The sequence below is a fragment of the Panthera pardus genome, unplaced genomic scaffold (assembly GCF_024362965.1).
Source record: "Panthera pardus isolate Hobbes unplaced genomic scaffold, ASM2436296v1 HiC_scaffold_12, whole genome shotgun sequence".
Taxonomy (NCBI): domain Eukaryota; kingdom Metazoa; phylum Chordata; class Mammalia; order Carnivora; family Felidae; genus Panthera; species Panthera pardus.
In genome coordinates, this window is record NW_026526677.1 from 49,489,672 (window position 1) to 49,511,652 (window position 21,981).

Genomic DNA, 21,981 nt, shown 5'->3' on the forward strand with positions numbered 1-21,981 from the left:
AAAACTGAACAAAATATGAAGTCACTTTCAGTGTGTAATATTTTGGGAAGCATGCAGTATGTTTGGAGGGTTTGGCTTTGTTTTTTTACCATTATCTGGGGTAAATCTCACATGTCCTTTTGGTTTGCCAAAAGTGGCATTTTGGGAATTTATATCTAATGGCAGATCTAGTCATTACAGTTTTGCCTAAACCCCAAGTTGTGCTTGGGGGAATGTGTAAGATTCTTAAGAGCAACAGGCCAAACTATGCAGAGTTTAAGCACCTGGGCCAGCGTTGGGTCAGGTGGTTTTGAGGAAAGGCCAGTTCAGAAATCCTCAGCCCAGGAGTCTTTTCCTTGCCTTGTCTGCTAACACAGATATTTCAGCAGCCTCTCTCCATTCCCCCTCTTTGGGGTCTCTTTGTGGACTTGGTAGCAAGGATTTTCCTGACAGAAAGATCCTGAGTATCCACTGAGTGTATCCAAAGGGGCAAACGATTCTTTAAAGGAAGCCATGAGAAATAAAGTGATATAGTTAGAAGAGCAGGACCAGCAGATACAGAGATTTCTCTGCCATTTAGACTTGAAAGGGTTGAAGCATTTTGTGACAAGGAAGCTCAGAGCCAGAACTTTTCAGGAGCAGCACTTTCCTGTGTTCTCTGGGATGACCCCTTGCCTCTCCTCAGCCCCTTACCACATACTAGCTACAATATACCAGAATATACACAGTACAAATACTACTTACATCTGGCACCAAACCCAGACTTCTCCAAGATCCTGAATGCCATTGAGTTTGAAAAATGAAATGTAGCTTTTCCACATAGCTCACCTGCCTGAATTCGGTTTCCATTTTTTGAGTGTCTGGGAGTGCATTGTAGCTATTCAGTGTGGGGGCCATGGTTCTCAACTCTGGCTGCACGTGAGAATCACTGGAGAAGTTTAAAACAACACCACTGCCTAAGTCTCATCCAAGACTAGTTATGTCAGTGTCTCAGGAGGTGGGGTCCAAGCATCTGGATGCTAACATGCAGCCAGGGTGGAGAACCACTGTTTTGCAGTCTAGAGAAACTCGCCAGGCTAGTGATACCTCTTTGTGCATGTGAACACACACACTTTTGTATTAATTCAGTCAGAGTGTGTCACTCAATGGCACATTTCTAATTGCTTTGGAGAAAGGAATAGTGGGTTAAATGGACGGTCGGTGGGTGATGGCTCAGAGGGGAGCACACCTTTACTCAAAACCAATCCAGGATTTGGTGTTCAGGGAAACAGATCTCTCCAGCCCACCATGAGTCCTCACCATGGAACACCTTGGCCAGGTGTGTTCCAGAGTAGCTCATCCTTTGGAATGTGCTCCCTTCACCCTTTGGCATAGAGAAGGGCAAGTTTGTTAGGCTTAAGGGGATGGCTCGGGTCCCATCAGTTTAGAAAGGCATCTGCCTGGTAGTGTGGGAGGATGCATGACTGTAAGATCAGAAGCTTGAAACCAGATAACAGATATTTAAATGTGAATTTTCTTGTTATGGATGTGCCCAGAAGCTAATGATAGGCACATGGGAAATCAGGCTAGAGAAATAAATTGCTTTTATATCAGCCTTCTCCTTGAGTCTTTGTCATGTCTGAGATTTTTCTGGAAGTTTCCTCTTATTTGGCTCTAGTGATGCTGTGCTCTCCTGCTTTTTTGTTCATGCATTGAACAATTAATGTGCACCTGAAGTTCCAGGGCTATGCTAAATAAAACAAAGGTCTCTGTCCTCACGGAGTTCACAGTCTAGTGGAGATGGATAGGTAAAATATTTTGAGGGGTCAAAGGTACAAATCAAAAAAAAGAAGATTTTGAGAATACACTATGGTAAGTGTATTGGTAGAGCCATGCACAGAGTAATTTATGACACAGTGGAAGGAAAGTCCCCTAACTCCATCCTGGGGGGCACAGAAAGACAGATAGAGGAAGATTCACCCCCTTTCTGTCTTTCTGATGGCTTCTCTTCTGGGGCTTCTGCTGTCTCACCTACCTCCTGCTGCTGGTATTCTCCCGAATTCTACCTCTGGCTATGTGCTCTCTGCAACCCTTCTGTCCCTTCCCACACTCCTGCCTGGGGCTTTCTTATCTACATCCACCACTTTATAAGGCCACCACAAGTAAATGACTTTCAGAGGTGTCTTTACAACACCAGACTCAGGTTTCCCTCTGCTACTGGACCAGGGCCTGAATGTCAGCATCTCACATATAGCACCTCCCTACCGTGGTGGGGGTCAACCACATCCCCATCCCAATTTCCCTACCCAGCTCTGGTCTTCACCATGTTTCTTGGCCACCCTACCCGATGCCCATGTGGCTTTCCACCCTGCAGGCACCTTGCCCACAGTGCTTCTGTTTTTTCCTTCCTAGGCATCCCCTCAGCCAGGCCCCAGGCCCTGTCCCCGACTAGCACCAGCTGAGGCTATTTCAGGTTTACATGTGAAGCCAGGCTTTTGATTCTTCTCCTTCCTTGTGTCCTACCCTTGGCTATCACCTTATTCTTCCTAACTCCAGGGTCTGGCCATGCCACCCTTGCTACAGTGGTTCCAACTGCCTCTTAGATTAAGAGACAGGTATTCAAGGTCCTCCACAGAGTGACCCAATCTATTCCCAGCTTTATCTCCTATAACTTCCCTGCATGTACCCATGCTCCAGCCAAACAAATGACTCACCCTTATCTGAACATGCTCCATGCTCCCCAGCATTTGTGCTATGCTCATACTCTTTCTTTTGTCCAGAGTCCCTTCTCCTGATTTAGAACTGAAGACATCCTGTAGGGCCCATCTTCCATCAGCTTTTCCATAAAACCCAACCTGATACCCCACAACCAGGTGGCCTCTTTTTCCCTTGTACCACCTTTTACTGTATCTCACAATTACTTGTACGTTTGTCTCTTTCCCTTTGCTGAAGGCCATGCTCCTAGAGCAAAAGAATTTGATCCTACTTATCTGTGTTTTACTGTCCCCTCTAGCACCATACTTTGGAAAGAGAAGGTGTTCAATAAATATTTACTGAATATATTATCTTGTATTCATGTGGAGGGCCTGCTTAAGTGAGCCCCAGAACTTTGTGGTCTTGGGTCCCTGCTAACGTCAATTCTGAGAGTTTCTGTGATGCAGGGAAGGAAGAGGGACCTCATCTCTGCTTAGCGGGTGTCCTGAGATGCTGGGAGGGGTGGGCATTTGAAACAGTCACAAAAGCAAAGGCTAATCCTCCTCTCCCTCCAGATGTGGACGAGTGCCTGGAGAACAATGGCGGCTGCCAGCACACCTGTGTCAACGTCATGGGGAGCTACGAGTGCCGCTGCAAGGAGGGATTTTTCCTGAGTGACAATCAGCATACATGCATTCACCGCTCCGAAGGTGCCTCTGCTCTGCTGTGGGCCTGGGGGGGAAGGGTGCAGGGGGCAAGGAAACCCCTCACCCCGAGTGAGTTTAGAGGGGAAGTACAGAGTATAGACATTCTGGAGGCTTGTGGATGAATCTAGACCCTGCTACTGGGTGAACCCTGGGCAAGCTGTTTTAGCTTCCACTTCCTCACCTGGCAAAATAAGTGGGTTGGGCTGGGTCAGCTCTGAGAGCTCTTTAAACTCTCACATTCCTGATTCTAATCTTTAAATAGAGAACATTTCAAACATGACTAGGTGTCTCAGGAAGAATGTAATGGACAATCTGCCAAGTTTTTCAAAACGGTGCTGCAAACCACAGCCCCAAGTGCGAGCCTGCTCTGAGCTCTGGGTGGGCAGGGAGGGGCTGGAGCCTTTTTATAAGGACTTGCAGACCCAGAACTGGCCTTCCCTGTGTTTCCCATTTTTGAACCCTGAGCCTCTGGCGTTCTAGGACCCCCTCCCTACAAGTGGGCTTTCTATGCTGTGGTTTTCCTGTGTGGCTGCTTATGATTCCTTCATAAATTTGTAGACAACTCTTCTGATGGCCTCCCTTTTGTTCTCTTTGCTTTGGGCCTATACTTTTTTTTAATTCCTCTATTAGTTCAGTGGATTCTTAGGAGGGAGAGGCATTAGGAACACGTGGCCAGTCAGCCACTTTTAACTGAATGACATGTTTTTAATTCTCTGCACTTTCTTAAGCCAAAGAACCACATTTTGGTGGCTGTATTTCTCCTGGGGTTGCCTGAGTCTGTTTTTGAGGGAAATGCTCTAAACATTAGACTATTAACTCCTTTTGGCATGTGGTGCTGCTTGTTCATTCTCATAACTTAAGAATGAGGTGATTTCAAGTTCTTCTACTATTTCATCACACATTTGTAGATTTATTGTTAAATCATGGTTCTTGTGACTTTCCAAGGGTGTCTTTTTGGAGGATGATTTCTGCCTCATTTTCCAAGAATGATGGCTCCTTCCTTGTACCTGACTTAGGAAGCCTGTTTGGGTAGTAAGAAGAATGGTCATGGGCCAGTGGGTTTGAGGGGTCTTATCATCCTGAGCCTGCTAGTTCTCAGGGTTTGGGTGGGATGGACAAATACTGGTTCTAATCCAGCAGATCTCTTATCTCATGCAGGCATGGCACTTGATAGAGGAACAGTTGGGTTTAAAGCTCCTGGTAGGTGCTCTGGACTTTTCTGTGAGCCCCACATCTGGGAATAGGCAGGATTAAGACTCCAGCAGTTAAAAGCGATCTGGATCTCTGGGCACCTCCTCTTTGGTTGCTCAAAGCTGCTTCCTGGGAAGTCACTCGGCTTTCCCTACAGGTGGTGGGGAATGGGGTGGGGACCTGTAGGTCACGCCATTGCTTGAACACAGTATGGATCCTACCCAGTCACAAAGCAGTTCACGGTGATTAAGATTATCTCTTACTCTTGCACTTCCAAAGCAGTAGCTCAGCCCCTTTCTCCCCTCTGGCGAGACCTCCAGACTGATTACAGACACAGGCTCTTCATAACAGAAGTAAATACAAAAGCAGTCCCTTTTTGCAATCTGTGTTTTCTAAATTTTTAACAATTCAGACATTCTTGGATTCCCTGAAGAGTATTTAAAATGAACTTATTTGTCTGGAGCTAAAGCCAAAATCCAAGAATTTGAGTTGTGGTCTAAGTGTGCTCTCTGTGATTTTCCGTGGTGTTTCAACCTGATTGCTTGGTGAATTCAGGGCAGTGTAAGCCAACAGATTATAGCAGTCTGTAACTGAGACCCTGTCCATCCTAGGGTTTTAACTCTTCAAATAGATCAGTCTGTAAACAGTGTTCCTTTAGGATTTCCTTCTTGATGTGCACATGAAACCCTTAGAACCTGTTACTAAAATGGACTTTAAAACCCATTGTTGATACTCCAAAATTGGTTAAAAGAAGGTGACATTACAAGCTAGTATTTTCTAGTGTTGTGGTTACTTTTAATAATTATTTACTAAATGTTCTTCAATTTAGGGGATCATAATAGATGATTCTGAGGGAAAGCTTAAGCTATTGATTTTTTAAAATTATTCTTCTTAGAGACCCCAAAGCTCTGATAAAGAGACTGTGTGTTTTCACCCATGTAATGGGGGTAGGCTGGAGAGAGACATACTGACCCGGCTGGCCTTTGTCCCCATTCATGGGTGCTCAGGCTCTCAAAATGAGCATTCCTCTTTTGTTTTGTCTGGTCTGAGAATATTTTTCGATGCTTGCATCGCTGCCCTTGCAGAGTAGGGGGAAGGTGTCAGGGTAGTGAGGAAGGGGCTGTGCTCTCAACAGGGCCTGTGTCTGTCTTTGGTAGAACATTTCTTGCTCTGTTCACAAGGCATATATTAATTCAGTTTCCAGAAATATTCTTCAGGGAGACTCTGAGCTGGGGACCACCGCAATAGGCTATTTCTAATGTTTTTGTGAGCTATTTCACTCCCGGTAAACTAAACAACCCTAAACATGACTGCCAGCCCAGTTTCTGGGCGGAGCCAGAATCTTGGCTGGGCCTCCCAGTTGGGACCAGACCCATCTGCTTCCCCTAGCAGTGGCATTTTTTTGTGTGTGTCAGGATACTATGAACAGCTTGGGGGGCACCTTTTGAAAAGTCCCCAGCATTTCCAGAGTCATTTTAACCTCTATTACCTCCTGGTAAGTTTAGGTCTGGCTTGATATGATAGGACATGGGGGGCAACTTTTTGTGTATCCCCATGGCATCTGACACAGTCAATCCTTTCTTTCTTTCTTTCTTTCTTTCTTTCTTTCTTTCTTTCTTTCTTTCTTTCTTTCTTTTTACAGTCAATTCTTATGAAATATTTCTTGTGTAAGTGAATTGCTCCTCTGAGGTGGTAAAGGTCACTTTGCAAATGTCTTAGACTTGAAAACAGAGTGAAGAGAAGCAGCAGCTGACCTGTTTGGGGAGCGTACTTTGCAGGTATTCCTGCTTCCTTTTCTTGGGCACTGTTATGTTTAGCCCTGGTACTCCTGGTGCCTGTCATTCCAAATGCTCTGTTGATCCACGAGCAAATGTAATTCTTGCTGGGCCTTCCTAGGAGGACAGGGCGCTGCTTCTGGAGACAGCTCTCACCTCCTGTGCTGTCTCAGTATTGGGAGCAAATAACATTTCCAAAAATCACCAGCCAGAACTAAGAGAGAGCTTTGCTCTGATCTAGTACAAGCCCCATTCTGTGTTAACTGACAGCAGCCTTGGCATGGGTGAATGAATCTCAGCAACTTCCAGCAGACTGAGTGCTGGAGTTCAAACAGCTTGTAACTGTCAGATAAAAAACAAAATGGCTTTAAGAGAATATGGGATGTATTAACAGTTACGCTGTCTTTTGGAATAGGAATGACATCTGTTTGTATTAAATCAGCTATTCCAGTTAAGCATAGATCAACGACTCTATGGCGAGAATTAGCGAGAAGTGACTTTTGACTTAATTAGGACCAACTGATTCTAATTAAGTCAAAAGATTTTAGGGGGACAATACAGAACAGTGTAGGATCCTAGAGAAGTTGAATGAAAACTTTTTGTACTCATGTTTAAAACAGTGCTACTTTGGGGTGCCTGGGTGGCTCAGTCAGTTAAGCATCTGACTTCGGCTCAGGTCATGATCTCGCAGTTTGTGAGTTCAAGTCCCGTGTCAGGCTCTGTGCTGATGGCCTGGAGCCTGCTTCAGATTCTGTGTCTCCCCCTGTCTCTTCCCCTCCCATGCTCATGTTCGGTCTCTCTCTGACTCTCAATAATAAATAAACGTTAAAAACTTTTTTTAAATTTCTACTTCTAGTGTTAGAGAGTGTCTTGTTGGTTGAAAACAAAAAAACCTACTCTCAAAGACACTTATTGTACAGAGGCAAAGAAGCATCACATGGGCATGTATTTAATATAATAATGCAGTACAAACTGAGCAGAGGTTTTGAGAATACTCTTGGGTGTGATGAGAGTTCCTCCAGAGTTCTGGCAGGTAGCAGGGTCTCAAAGAATTGGTTTTGAGAAGAGGCAGGATTCTGGCAAACCACAAAGATATACACTATGTTATGACCCCATCATTTAAATGCATATTAAACTAGCCAGGAAAAGAATCTTCTTCCCAGCTCTGTTACCACAAGATTGGACCTAATGGAAATGATAGTATACCTGGAAAGGATTTTACAGCACATGTGTGAGGTCTCTTTCTGTTCTCTCTGTTGTGTTGTTGCTATGCTCTGAACCTGCTGAGGGAGGGCCCAGGGACTAGGTGAGAGTGGTCACAGAAGAGAGGCCCCTGGGCTGGTGTTCACATGCTGATGCCAGAAGCTAGTAGTCAGAGTCCCCTCCAAAGTGTGGATTTGGTTGGGGTAGAGAGGGGAGTTGACATTTTCAGAAAATCATCTTCAAGAGTATGTGAACAAGTTGGGAATCTTCGTCTCTGCAGATTTCCTTAGAGAGATTGTCCCCTCTTTGTATCCTTGGTCAGCATGGGTAACAACCTAGCAGAGGTGAGAGTCTAGGTAGCAGTTCCCAGGGTCTGCAGGCTGTGGTTCCACACCCCCCAGAGAGCTCTTGTGCTTTCTTTTCAGTGTACTAGGAAGGCTCCTACCTCTAGGAGACTTCAGACTTTGTATCTCTTGGGTGAGATAAAAATTTTTTATGTCTCTGTTAATTGACCTGACTGGATTTGGATGACATGTTTGTTTAAAATGTGGGGCCGATGGAGACCCAGGCAGGCAGGTCCCCCCTCTCCCCAGCCTTTTGCAGTGCCCCTGGGGCTCAGGACTGTGCCTACAGCCTGCTCACTGGCTGCATGCTGCTGTTTTGCAGAGGGTCTGAGCTGCATGAATCAGAATCACGGCTGTGGTCACATCTGCAAGGAGGCCCCGAAGGGCAGCGTCGCCTGTGAGTGCAGGCCAGGTTTTGAGCTGGCCAAGAATCAGAGAGACTGCATCCGTAAGTACAGACTGGCACACGCCTGTGCTGGGAACCATCCTACTCCACAGGTTGTCTTCAGCAGCCCAGGATCAGAAATGCCACCTCATGGTGGAGCAATCACATCAGGAAAGGCAGCCATCTTAAGATACTGACCTTCACTGAGGACTAAGTTTGCTGCACAAGGGTAGTCTCTGATAGGGAAAGGAAATTATACTTTTTAAGGGAACCAATCAGAAGGAAATAAAATTTGGGAGTGAGGACTGTGAATGTTGGGGGCCAGTCTCCCTGTTCCCACAGAATGAAACCAAATGTTGTCATCTGGCAATCACAGCTCTTTGCTACCTGGTCCTGCTTCTTGTACAAGCCACATCCACCTCCTTTTCCCAAACACCGACCTATTTGCCTGCTGGAGAACAGCCCATGTTCTTTCATGCCTCCAAGCCTTCTCCAAGCCCTCCTCCTCACCTGGCTTGGTGAATTCTCACTCAATTTTTAATATTCTGCCTAACGCCTAATAATGATAAGGATAATAGCTACTTTTGGGGAACATTTACTGTGTGCAAAGTCTTGTCCAAAGATGTACCAATTCCATTGAATTCTTAATATCACCACCCTATGAGCTAAGTATTATTATCCTCATTTTTAGTTGAGAAAATTATGGAGAAGGTAAAGCAACAAGGTCACACAGGGAGCACATGGCCAATTAGGATTTGGGTGTCGATCTAGCTCGAAGGCTCTTTAGCACTTTGCTAGACTTCCCCAGAAGCCCTGACAGACTGGGCAGCCATTTTGTATTTTGGCTCCCACAGCACTGTTGATTCCTCAATTATAGCACACGACACCAGGCTTGAATTGTGTATTTATGTGTCTGTCTCCCCAGCTGTGAGCCCCCACAGTCAGGGACCTTGTCTTATTTTTGCCTCTTAGTCTTCCCCTGGTGCCTACCACAGGATGTGCTCACTACATATTTATTTATGAATGGATGGATCAATGGTGTACCCAGTCTGGACACAGCTGCCATACAACGATGAAACACAATAATGAAACTCCACTGGTAATAGGAAACAACCTGCCATTAAAGGTGTTCCTAAACCACTATCTATGCCAGAGGAGACACGGATGGTTTTCCTTTAGCAACTCTTCCCAAAGCCATGGACTTTCTATAATTCCCCTGCAGTTTGCGGGGGATGGTTGTTTACAGTGAGTCGACCTGAGTGGTTAAGAGATGAGGAGGTAGTTTCTCTGGTGAGAGACTTTTCTCCATTGTCTCCATCACAAAGCAGAGTGCAGCTCTGAAACCTGCCAAACCAGGGCTGGTGCCACCACCAGAAATAGATTCTGACAGACTCTTAGGACTCCTAAAAGTGAGGCTGTCCCTGCAAGCTTCTAGTGGGCTGAACCAAGTGGCTCCACTAGGTGCCTTCACAAGGAGGACCCACGTCTCTAGAGGAGACTCACCTGTGGAGTGCGACTCTTTGGCAGTTCAGTTTTTCAGGGGCTAGTAGAATACCTGGAATTTAAATTTTAAAATATTCTTGAGATGTCACTTCCTCAAATATTATTATAATCACATTTGAGGAAAGAACAAAAAGAAAAACAGAAGAATTCCACCACATAACCAGCTGTTTCACCGTTTTTTTGTTTTGTTTTGTTTTTTGCTCTTCCCTCATGTCCCTTCACTTTTTCCATATTCCCATTTAGTTGTTCTCAGACATACGCAATTTTTACACCACTGTGACCACAGAACAGTTTCTTTCTCACGTCACAAATATGTATTTCTTTCTTTCACATTGGAAACATTAGAAATGCTTATGTAAGAATTTCAACAGCCCTAAGTGTGTAAAGAAAATCTATAACCTTCCCTTTCCCATTTCTCTTGCCAGAGGTAACCACAGTTCAGTTTGATGATAGATCATTTTGAGTTGGCTTTTTTTTTGGCTTATCATCAGTGAGTTCATACAGTCTTCGTAATCGTTGGTTAATGTTGCATTAAATATGTGCAGTCATCATTTCCTCTACATTCCCTCCCTTCTAACTAATCTAGATAGAATCTGATGAGAGAGATTCTAACGTATTTGTACAAATAAGTATTATCTGTTTCTTCCAGAGTAAAGTGCTAGAACATTTTCTAAAGCACCAGTATAGCTGTATTAATATGCAAAACTTCTCCTGATAGAACAAAGCAGTAGTCTAGAATCTTTTGGCATAATTCCCCTGGAATAGTGATAATCTCTCTTACCTTCCTGTTGCCATTTTCCTGTATAACTGCTCAAATCTGTCATTCAGCATTTCTTTTTTTTAATGTTTTTTTTTTAAGTTTATTTATTTATTTTGAGAGAGAGAAAGAGAGAGCAGGGGAGGGGCAGAGAGAAAGGGAAAGAGAGAGAATCTCCAGTGGGCTCTGCACTGACAATGGAGACCCCGATGTGGGTCTCGAACTCACGAACTGCGAGATTGTGACCTGAGCTGAAATCAAGAGTCAAGATGCTTAACCTACTGAGCCACCCAGGTGCCCCAGCATTTCTTGAATTCATACTGTGACTATCTGTTTACGTAGACAGCGTCTGGCTCTGAGTCAGGGTTACTTCTTTTATGTGCAGTGCCTAGCACACACTAGGTGTTCAAAGCTTGCTGAATGACAAGCAGAGATCTTCTGAAGCAAACCCATCCCTGGTTGTGGAAAAGTCAGTGCTCAGTGTGTTGCTTGGGTTTCCTCTTAGTGACCTGTAACCATGGGAATGGTGGGTGCCAGCACTCCTGCGAGGACACCACCGAAGGCCCGGAGTGCAGCTGCCACCCAGGGTACAAGATGCACACAGATGGAAGGAGCTGCCTCGGTGAGTGACCCCTACACTTGGTGAGGGTCTGCCCCAGCCTGCCCACCCCTAACCCCAAAACTGAACCTAACTGTTAATGGTGTTTAGCACCAGATTCAGGGTATTTCCAGAGCATTTGCCTCCAGATGGGTTCTGTGATGCTTTACATGTGGTGGTGGGAGTAGTCTAGTCCTGGGAGGGTGTCCCCTCTCTCCCTGTGCCACCATGGAAAGCCCTTTCTCTTCTCCTAGACTAGGGGGGCTCCTGAAGATGGTACTCTGGAGACTGGGACAATACATCCTAAAGGTCCAGGGCGACATGAAATTAAAGCTAGCCATTTGTGATGACACAGTGGCCCTTATGGTCAGCAGAAGCCCCTGTTGCCTATTTCTGTTGGGATGCTATCCTGTACTTCATGGTCCGTCCTTTGCTAGCTCCATTTTAGAGGTTCCCAGGCCCCAGGTTCTTTTTGTCCTGGACTGAGGGTACTGGAGTGAATCTGAAGCTTACATTCCCTAGTGTCTCTTTGGTCACTGCAATATGCTTCAAAAATCTTTTCCATATTTAATGTTTACTAAGGCTCTGCAGCCATTCAACATACTGTGTTTCCCGCAGAGCCTCTTTACAACACGTTTTTATTGAGGGAACAGAGTGGCACATCTTACATTGTTCTCGTGTCTGGGGTTTCGGCAGAAGGGGTTGTGCAGGGGATGAATAATCTGATTCATTCAGTCTGAGAACTGTGCTGTTTTGCGTCTCTTATAGAGCAAGAGGACGCTGCCCTGGAGGTGACAGAGAGCAATGCCACATCAGTGGTGGACAGTGATAAACGGGTGAAACGGCGGCTGCTCATGGGTAGGCACTGCAACCTCTTCCTTGGCCACTGTCCTGTCCCTTTCCCTTCTTAACTTATTACATCAGGCCTGAACCTGGGCCTAACTTATTACATCAGGGCCCCTACACCCCCAGACCAGCTGGACCTGGGTCAGCAGCTCCTGTCAAGCCACATTGTGTCTGTTCTTCACCCACTGCTGTTACTTAGTCACCATCCAAGGACTCTAGAATTGTGGGAAGGGCACCGGCCCAGCAATCAGAACAAGCAAGTTAGCCTCCTAGCGCTGCCCCCAACTGGCTGTGAGACTCGGGCAAATCCCCCTGCGCCTCGGTCTCCTGGTCTTTCTTTGAAATGGATATAATAAAACCTACCTCTTAGGGTTATCAGGAAGCTCAGTTATGATAATAATATGCAAAAGTGGCCATAGTCCAATGCCTGGGACTTAGTGGGTGGTCAGTGAATGTCAGTTCCTGTCCTTCTGAGTAACTGACTGACCAGGGAGGCACTTTGGGCAGGCAGCCCCTAGCTTAGCATGGTGATTTGTCTGGGTTTTTGTCAGCCGAGTCATCTTCTCTCTGACTTCAGCCCATGGTAATGGCAAAAGAGATGAATGGAGAAGAGTGGCACTTGGCTGTGGGATATAAGAAGGTCTGCCAGCAGAGCTGGAGACGGGAACAGAAGTAGAGGCAGTGGCTGTGTGGGTGGCAATCAGATCCTCTGGCACATTATTATTCTGGAGAAAGCTTGGCTTGACCTAAACAAAACCAGTTTTTTGATAGCTTCTATATTTAACAGGTAATATATTGAGCAGACATTGGCCACCAGGCAGGTGACATTTCTGAGCTCTTTTCTACCCTATTAAAATTATATTTAATTGCGTTGAATTAAAATACTGCATACGAGTAGTATAAAAAACCTTAAAAACTTTAATCAGTGCTATTAGGCATGTAATGAAATACATCATTTCCTTGCCTCAAAACTTCCCTTTCCCTCATCCCATTTGACAAAGGCAACAATTTTCATTTCTTCTAGTTGTTTCTTCTTCTAACTTGCCCTCCACCATATTTCTGAAAAGTATATATAGTTATTTCTCTTTTTCCCACGAATATTGTGACATTATACACTTATTTCTTGTTGTGTCAGTTTTAGATATTTACTTTGACTTCCTATTCCAGGACACAACAAGTTTTAGCTCTCTTCTGCCCTCTCCCCTAATGCATACACTCCCTCTCCCATACCCTTAATGTGGTTTTATCACTATTTAAATCAATATTATGTATTTACATCATTGTGATTATGAATATCTAAATATGATTCACCTGAACCATGTAATGTGCTATGATTATTATTTTCTCTGCTTAGTTTTCTAAGTACCTCTTAGCAGTTCTTTTGCAAATTTCAGGCAGAGTTCTAAAACCCTTTCAATGTGTTCAAATACAACAATTGTCTTATCAATTCCATTTTCTTCTTTTTATTTTATTTTATTTTTTTCAGTATATGAAATTTATTGTCAAATTGGTTTCCATACAACACCTCCATTTCCTTCTTAAAAAGTATCTTCCGGGGGCGCCTGAGTGGCTCAAACAGTTAAGCTTCTGACTCTTGATTTCAGCTCAGGTCCTGATCTCGCGGTTTGTGAGATTGAGCCCCACGTTGGGCTCTGTGCTGATGGAGCGGAGCCTGTTTGGGATTCTCTCTCTCCCTCTGTCTCTGCCCCTTCCCCGCTCAAAATAAATAAATAAACATTAAAAAAATGTTTTTAAAGTGTCTTATGAGGCTTCCCTGCCATAGAGGGGCCTGATTCTTCAGGCTGGCTGTACACTTCTCCTCTGGGCCTTCCCATTAGCACCAGCCTGGGAATGCCCTTCACCATGCTCCTGTGTCAGTAGACCTCATGTCTTCTCTTTTGTTAGTTTACATGGGTAGGTATAGGTTTTTAAAAGCCTTCCACGCCTGAGAATGCCTTTCTACTCTCCTTTTATTGAGAATTTAGCTCAGTATAGAATTCCGAGTTGTGAGTAGTGAGTGCTCTATTTTTTTCAGGCATTCAGTGTTGTTTTAAGAAATCTAAAGTCATTTTTATTTTTGATCCTTTGAATGGAATCTATGAAAGCTTCTGTCTGGATGTTTTCAGGGTCTTATCCTTGTCCCTGTTGATGTGAAATTTCACAATAATGACCCTCACTATGGGACTTTTCCCACCTGTTATGCTGAAGGCCACTCAGTTGGCCTTTTCAATATGGATATTTGAGTCCTTTAGTTCTGAGACAGTTCCTTATATTTTTTCTTTGATAATTTTCTTCACTCCATATTCTCTGTTCTTTCTCTCTGGAACTTGTGTTAGTTGGCTGTTTAACTCCTCTAATTTTCTTCTCTTTTCTTAAATTTTTGTTCTATTTCTAGGAGATTTTCCATTTTTTTCTTCTAATCCTCTCCAGGATTTCTTTTTAAATTTCTGTTTTCATACTGTAATTTTTCAAGAATTTTACTTTGGTCTTTTGTTGTAGGTACATATTCATGTTTCGTGAATGCTTTTCTTATCTCTCTGAGGAAATTAATTACAAGATTTTTAAAACTTTTATTTTTTTCCCCCTGTATTAGCTTTGTTTCTTCCAAGTTCCCTCTTCCTTGTTTGTTTGATTTGGTGCATTTGTTTAATTTTAAAGGCCTTCTTGAACTGTCTGGTGATTCTAGGTTGAGTTTTCATATTTAATAGTGAAATACTAAAAAGCCAATTGGATATTCTATCAGTTGGTAGGCTTTATACTTGGATGACTAGGCAGTGACTTAGCCATTTCATCTGGAGATCTTCAAATGCTAATATCTATACGTCTTTTCACTTGGGCAGGCCAGTTCAATCTCCTGCCAAGCATAGTCTTGCCTGTCAGTGTTCCCAGAGCTGGGATGATGGTGGTGGTGGTAAGACTTTGAGATCTCTCTTTTCAGGGTATAGATTTTTACCTAACAGTGTCTCTTCCTCCCTCTCTGCTATTCCTGGTTCCCTGGAGCCCAGTACTTCTCTGGTCCCACTTCTCCAGAGGATAAATTTCTCTGTTATAGCCCGAATAGGGAAGGGGGAGTCACCTGGCTGTGAAATTTAGGAGGGGATCTGAGGGTTTATCTGTTTCTTTCACAGACTTATAATCAATCTTCCTATTTTTAGCTCCTTCCTCACCTCCGCCTCTAGAGTAACTTCGTATCTCCAATTCCCAGGCCTTTCTGGGGTTCTGTGGCTCATATGAGCTTACCACCTGTTGGCACCCCCTCTGCAGACCACTAGGGTTTATCTTTCTGCTGTGCCCATTACTGCTCCTCCACTGATATGCCACTTCCAGGATGTTTATATTGTCTTGGCTTCCATTTTCTTTGTCCTTAAGGATTTGTACTTTAAAAAATTTTTAATTTCAGTCTAGTTAACATACAGTGTAATATTAGTTTCAGGTGTACAATATAGTGACTCGGCACTTCCATACAACACCTGGTGCCCATCACAAGTGCACTCCTTAATCCCCAACACCTGTTTCACGTATCCACCCACCTACCTCTCCTCTGGTTACCATCCATTGTTCTCTGTAGTTAGGAATCTGTTTTTTGGTTTGTCTCTTTTTGTCCTTTGCTCATTTGTTTTCTTTCTTAAATTCCACATATGAGTGAACTCATATGGTATTTGTCTTTCTCTGACTTATTTAGCTTAGCATAAAAAAAAAATTTAAGTGTTTTCGGAGTATAGAGTATTGTAACTCCATCTGTGTTGTTGCAAATGGCAGGATTTAATTCTTTTTTATGGCTGAATAATATTCCAGTGTGTGTGTGTGTGTGTGTGTGTGTGTGTGTGTGTGTGTATCATGTTTTCTTTATTCATTCATTCATCAACTGATGGACACTTGGGCTGTTTCCATAATTTGGCTATTGTAAATAATGCTGCCAGAAACATGGGGTGTATGTGTCCCATTGAATTAGTGTGGGTAAATATCCAGTAGTGTGGTTACTGGATTGTAGGGGAGTTCTATTTTTAACTTTTAGAGGAATCTCCATACTCTTTTACACCAGTTTTTAAGGATTTATACTTTATTATTTTTTGTTTGTTGTGTGTATGTGTGTGTGTGTGTGAGAGAGAGAGAGAGACAGAGACAGAGACAGAGACAGAGACAGGGAGAATTCCAAGCAGGCTTCTCACTGACAGTGCAGAGCCCAACACCAGGCTCTTTGCAGGGCTTGATCTCACCACCGCAAGATCACAACTCAAGCTGATATTGAGAGTTGGATGCTTAACCAGCTGAGCCAGCCTGGTGCCCCAAGGATTTATACTTGAAAAAAATCTATTTACTCTCATGTTAGGTTTTGAGAGGAAACAGATATACCTATTCTACTGTCCTATTTAATTAGAACTAAGCTTCTCCCCCCAAGGCTCTACAGTGAGGTAGCTATGGAAGTAAAAGCAGTAAGTGAAACTAGAAGGACATTTGCTTGTTGTTCCCCATCTCTTTAGTTGTGACTTAAAAACTTTGGCTGATTTTTTCATGTACTTCTGACAGGTCTTTCTCCTTTCAGTGAAAGGTAAACTTCTAATCTGAGTTAATTGGCAGTTGCAGGGATGAAGTCCAATGACTTCCCTTCTGCAGCAAGGGAATAGTTGGGGTAGGGGAAGCTTGCCCTCTCTTGCTTCTCCTATTACTTATATTGAAGGGAGAGGGTTCAGGATCGAGGAAGGGACATCCCCCTTTGCCCTGTTCTGCATTCACATCTAGCTTGCCAGATGTAGCCACGCTTAGCAGGTCACTGGCTGTGGATCAATAGGAAATTTTAGTGGCTTCAAATCTGCCAGTGGGGGATTGGGAAGGCTCAGCAAGTTGGCGAGAGAGACATTGTTAGCCTTGTATCAAGCTTCTTTGGGAGATGTCACTTATTTAGATGGGAGAGAGGAGCTGCACCTGCTGTCTCTTTAGCTCACCTGCAGGTGGTAGAGACTTGGGATACAACTGTGAGTACCCCACCATGCTTCTTGGATTTCATGAACTTTGCCAGTTATTAATACTGCAGCGATATCCTTTCCTCCCAGCTGTATCAGCATTTCTTTAGCAAGCTAACTGTCTTTTTCTTACCTCCTTGTCAGAAACGTGTGCTGTCAACAATGGAGGCTGTGATCGCACCTGTAAGGATACTTCAACAGGTGTTCATTGCAGTTGTCCCGTTGGATTCACCCTCCAGTTGGATGGGAAGACTTGTAAAGGTAGCCTGTGCCTCTCCATGCTGCTAATGTATGGGGATGAAGGAAGCTCTTCCCCTCCATATCTCCTGAGTGATTCCGGATTTGCTTATGATTCATATTGATCGAAGCTTTTCTTCCCTGGACTAGTGGAAGGTTATAATTGAGTAAGCTTAATTAGAACCAACTTAATTACACTAACTATTGAGAAGGTCAGCTTCAGCAAGCATCAGATGACACATTTCAGGTAGGGCCTTATTAGAAAAAGGCAGAAGCTCAAGAAAACATTCATTTGCAGGTGATAATATCAACATCTTATAAATAACAATCTAGAGACTATTTATAAATACAGCCAAGATTATTATCCAGAGAACATAATGAATAACTATAAAATTAGCTTTTACTAATGAATAGATACCTCAGTGACCTGCTAGCATTTCATGGGCAAGAGTACAAAGGCTTAGTTCTTTAACATAATAAAAAGTAGACAACCAGTTACCAGATGAAACTGAGAGAAGATAAGATTAATTTGAGTATCAGGAATCATTTAAAAGCATTGAGACTACTTGATTGTTGTGTAATTTGCCAAAGCAAATGTTCTAATTCCTTATAAATTGAAGCATTAAACTGGAATGGAAAGTATGCCCAAGGGAGCCATCTTATCTTGAGAGAGCAGGGCAAGAATGAAACTATAATAGGACATCACCATTCTTTCCCATAATATGTGTCCTTAATGCTAGTCCAGGGTAGCACAAGTCAGAGTTCTCAAGGGGACAAGACACTTGTCTTTCCAAATCAGTTAAGCCAGACTAGAAAACATGTGTAAGATTAAAAACATCAGCAAACATCCTTAAATGCTTTTATGGGTCTGTTTTTGTTTCAGAGAGTAATGAAGCACGCACACAATAGCACTTCAGGGATTTGTGGAAAACCAGGCAAGTATCGCTCTCTGATTTGCCGATGCTTACCTGTTACAGATATTGATGAGTGCCAGACCCGCAATGGAGGTTGCGATCATTTCTGCAAAAACACCGTGGGCAGTTTTGACTGCAGCTGCAGAAAGGGATTTAAGTTATTAACAGATGAGAAGTCTTGCCAAGGTATGTGCTGAAACATAGCTGTGCTGTGCAATGCCCGCTGGTTGGAGCAGAGAAGACGAAACCCCACTTTGGCAGAGACTGGCTCATTGGGCTTCTTGATGGAGTCATTAATCCAACCTCCAGTCCATGCTTCACTTATTTCATCTGTTGGTAGAGTAAAAACACCAATGTAGCTCACAAGTATTAACGATTAGAGAACACCTTAAAGAATCCATCTGGTGTGATTACAGCAGAGCTGGCTGCTAGAAATGGAATGGATCACAGAGTGTAAACAGGGTTGCATTAGGGTGTTGAGATTATGAGGAATTTTTCTTTTCTAAAAATTTCCTTTAATTTTGAGGATTTTGTAATAAAACTTGGTGGAAAAAGTATATAGATTGAGTTAACATACCTTACCTTTTCCTAGCGAAAAGTTGGGGTCAACCCATAATCAAGGTCATGTACCAGTTGATCTCTTCCTTATAGCCCTTGTTTTAATGACCAGCCTTTGGTGCTTGGGGAGAGGAACGGTGGAGAGGGAAGGGGAATTGAGTGGAGGCAAGGCTGGTGGGTCCTCGGGCAGGATTGCAGACCCCCTCTTACATGCTTTCCTCCCACACAAGAGGTGTGGTAAGGGAGCATCTTTGGGGAGCAGTTGTTGATATTAATAACTCTTACCGATGGGAGTAAGCTTTGTTGGGTGAGAAACATCATATCTAGTTTCAGATGAGCACCTTTTATGCCCTATGGATATATAGGAAGCAGCTTTCAGGAAAGATGTGCTGTCATGTATTCTTGTTCCATTTCTGGAAATAAGAACAGCCTAACTTATTTTGTTAGAAATCCCAGAATTAAACTAAAATCAGAAAATAATATCTGATTTCACTTTAGGTAATAAAAATGGAACATTACCTTCTTTTAGCCTTATGGTATGAATTAGGTTTCTCTCTTGTTTTTTTTTTTTTTCCTCCTAATACATAATTTGTCAGGCAGTTCAAGTATAGCCCCCTTTAAATTCAGCAAGATCATTCTAGATGAGTATTGCATGGCTTTCTTCTATTTGACTTGGAAAGCAAATTTGATGTTGCACATAATGTTTCCTAATGTATAGGGCAAGAAATACTGTTTAAGCTGTGTAAACACATTAAAAAGGAATTAGAAAAGTGATCTCATTATTTTTGGCAAAGCAACAGCCCATCATGCGCAGCCAAAGCCAGCTACTGAACAAGTCCACATTCCCAACAACTGGTTGATGTTAATCACAGAATTCAGAGAGTGACATCAATTACTAGGGAAGAAATGGACTTTTTTCCTACTTTTCACTGATCAGAACAAATATTTTCACAGAACAAATTTACTGAGGAAATTGCCAAGATTTCTGGGAAAAGCAAATGATGAAGAGATTTTGTAAGAATTTGCCCTTTCTAATTTCATCTTTTCATTCCTCCAGTTCCTTCCAAATGTTTGGTTTTTATTAACATAGTTTCTTGTGGCACATTTGGTGTTGAAAAAGAGATCTAGCTCTGGGCTAATTGGCTTCCACTGAGTTCTGTACTGGTCCTGGTTTATCCATTTGGAGACACAAGTCGTAACTCTATTTAAAAAAAAACCCTCCAAAGAGTTGAGGAAATGAAGCACTGAAATTCTAGTCTACAGGAAAGATGTGAAGACCAGACCAGGGAAGAAGAGATGATTAAATCGACAAAGGCAGCCTCCTGAGGCTAGTTTCCAGGACCTCAGCTGAAGCCAGCAATGCCTCCACATTGAACCACGACAGGAGGGGCCTTGTGGGGCTGAACCATGGCAGAAGAACAAAGCCAAGGGATTGGCCAAGAGGATCCAGTTTGGAGCTTAAACACCAAATTTTCGTGTCTGCAATAGAAACTCACTGAGGATGTTTGTGTTCATGCATTCTTTTAGTGCAGAGGACATTAAAACCGAGGATAAATTGGACTCCTGGGGCCAGAAGACTAATTCTGGAAAGACAGGAACCAGATTTATCTCCAACCCAGCTGTTTTCTCCTTTCAATTTGCTAGAGCTTATATAATTAGTACTGCTGTTTTACCAATAGTAACATAACAACAATAATGTATGGGTTGCACCTTATAGTTTACAAACCCTTTTAAGGTATGCTGTCTCATTTAGCTTCATTTAAATATTTTAAATTACTCAGCTCTGCAAATAGGCATGTGAGAAAGACCAACTGAGCCTAAACACGAGTGCAGTTTGCAACAGAATTTGGAAATAAGGATTCTGGTTGTGAGTATACTTATTGTAGGCTGCCCAACATTGTCTAAACACAAGTGAGCAAGAGAACTGATACTTTTAAAATTCTGTTTATGTTGTTTTTGTTGTCAGTCAATAGGTGGAATTACAAATGCTCTTTCCACTCATCCCTCAGAGTTGGTTTCAGCTCCCCTCTCCCTTTGACAATTACAGATGTGGATGAATGCTCTTTGGATAGGACCTGTGACCACAGCTGCATCAACCACCCTGGCACATTCGCATGTGCTTGCAACAGAGGGTACACCCTCTATGGCTTCACCCACTGTGGAGGTGAGCAGAATGTCCCTCTAGAGTCAGGTGAACCTGGGCCTGCAGGGGAGGCCTAGCTCCCAAGGTTTCTCCAGATCAGGGTCAATTTTCCTATATTGGGGAGTGAATGGGATGTTTTAGTCCCTGTATAGTCGTAGTGACTTCATCAACTCAAGGGAAACATCTGCTAAGGGAAATCTATCACACTGATCCCTTTAACGTGTTGAGTGTGAAATGGAGCAGAGAGAAGAAGTGAGCTAATCAACTGTGAATTCTTTGTTGACTTTATTGACATAGTTGTATTCAGTGGAAGGGTCTCTCAGGAGCTGATATCCTGTCTGTTGGAACTTCCCAGTGGATAGGAAAGTCACAGTCCTCAGAGAGGGCACCAACCAATTCCACAGCTTTGCTGTGCACAGGAGCTAGCTGAAAAGCCTTTTTAAAGCTTGGAGCTAGTCTTTGGACAGGTCTTTGAGCTGGGAGTGGGACCGTCGACTTGATCTCTCTGTGCTGTGCCCATGTAGCAGCATGTTCTGATGTCATTTGTCCTTATTCTCGTGTAGATTATGGCATAAATAAGATTTGACATCAAATGACTCCCCCCACAATTCTGAATGACTTGGGCTTCTTAAAGGTATTACTGAGTATCCGAATATTTGGGAACTACTGGCCTAAATACTTCCTGCCCAATCCTTGTGTTCTATACATAATAAGAATGGAGCGTAGTGGGATTTGGTATAGATAGTATTGTCTCTCTTCTTTTCGATACATCCTTGGCATGGCTAAAAATGTACTTTTCCAGTCCACCAAGAATATATTCAAGAAAATATTCCCTGAATATGGATGTGTGTCTGGGTTTTTGATGGACCACCTTCCAACCTAGACTCAGTCTCAGGTTGATGGGAATTAGTGCAAGTCATTTTCCTTTTCTATATTCCACCTACTGAATATGAACTGTCAAGTGAAGAATCCTAATTCTATCTCCCTTGGTATGTAGCCCAGGAGGATGGGCTATGCAGTGCTTGAGCTTGGACATCTGAAAGTAGAGTGTGCCGCCCTTCTGAGTATCCTGAATGGGGGAAATGTTTGGTCAAGAACGGAACTTGAGACCATCCTGGCGAGGCCTATGCCAGGAAATCCACTGAGTGGGGAGTGGGGTCTGCTGGTGCCAGGTGCACATCCTGAAGGCAGTTAGCACCTTCCCTTT

General features: G+C 43.3%; 1 protein-coding gene across 6 annotated transcripts in view; it reads left to right on the plus strand.

The window, feature by feature from the left end:
- Positions 1-21,981, plus strand: part of SCUBE2 (signal peptide, CUB domain and EGF like domain containing 2) — a 62,802-nt gene that overhangs the window by 10,001 nt on the left and 30,820 nt on the right. For all 6 annotated transcript variants that reach the window (XM_019456246.2, XM_019456252.2, XM_019456247.2 and 3 more), the window contains exons 4-10: positions 3,228-3,362; positions 8,195-8,320; positions 11,023-11,139; positions 11,884-11,973; positions 17,067-17,183; positions 18,137-18,259; positions 20,679-20,795. In XM_019456246.2, coding sequence (XP_019311791.1) covers positions 3,228-3,362; positions 8,195-8,320; positions 11,023-11,139; positions 11,884-11,973; positions 17,067-17,183; positions 18,137-18,259; positions 20,679-20,795 — 825 coding nt within the window. The remainder of the gene's footprint in view (positions 1-3,227; positions 3,363-8,194; positions 8,321-11,022; positions 11,140-11,883; positions 11,974-17,066; positions 17,184-18,136; positions 18,260-20,678; positions 20,796-21,981) is intronic.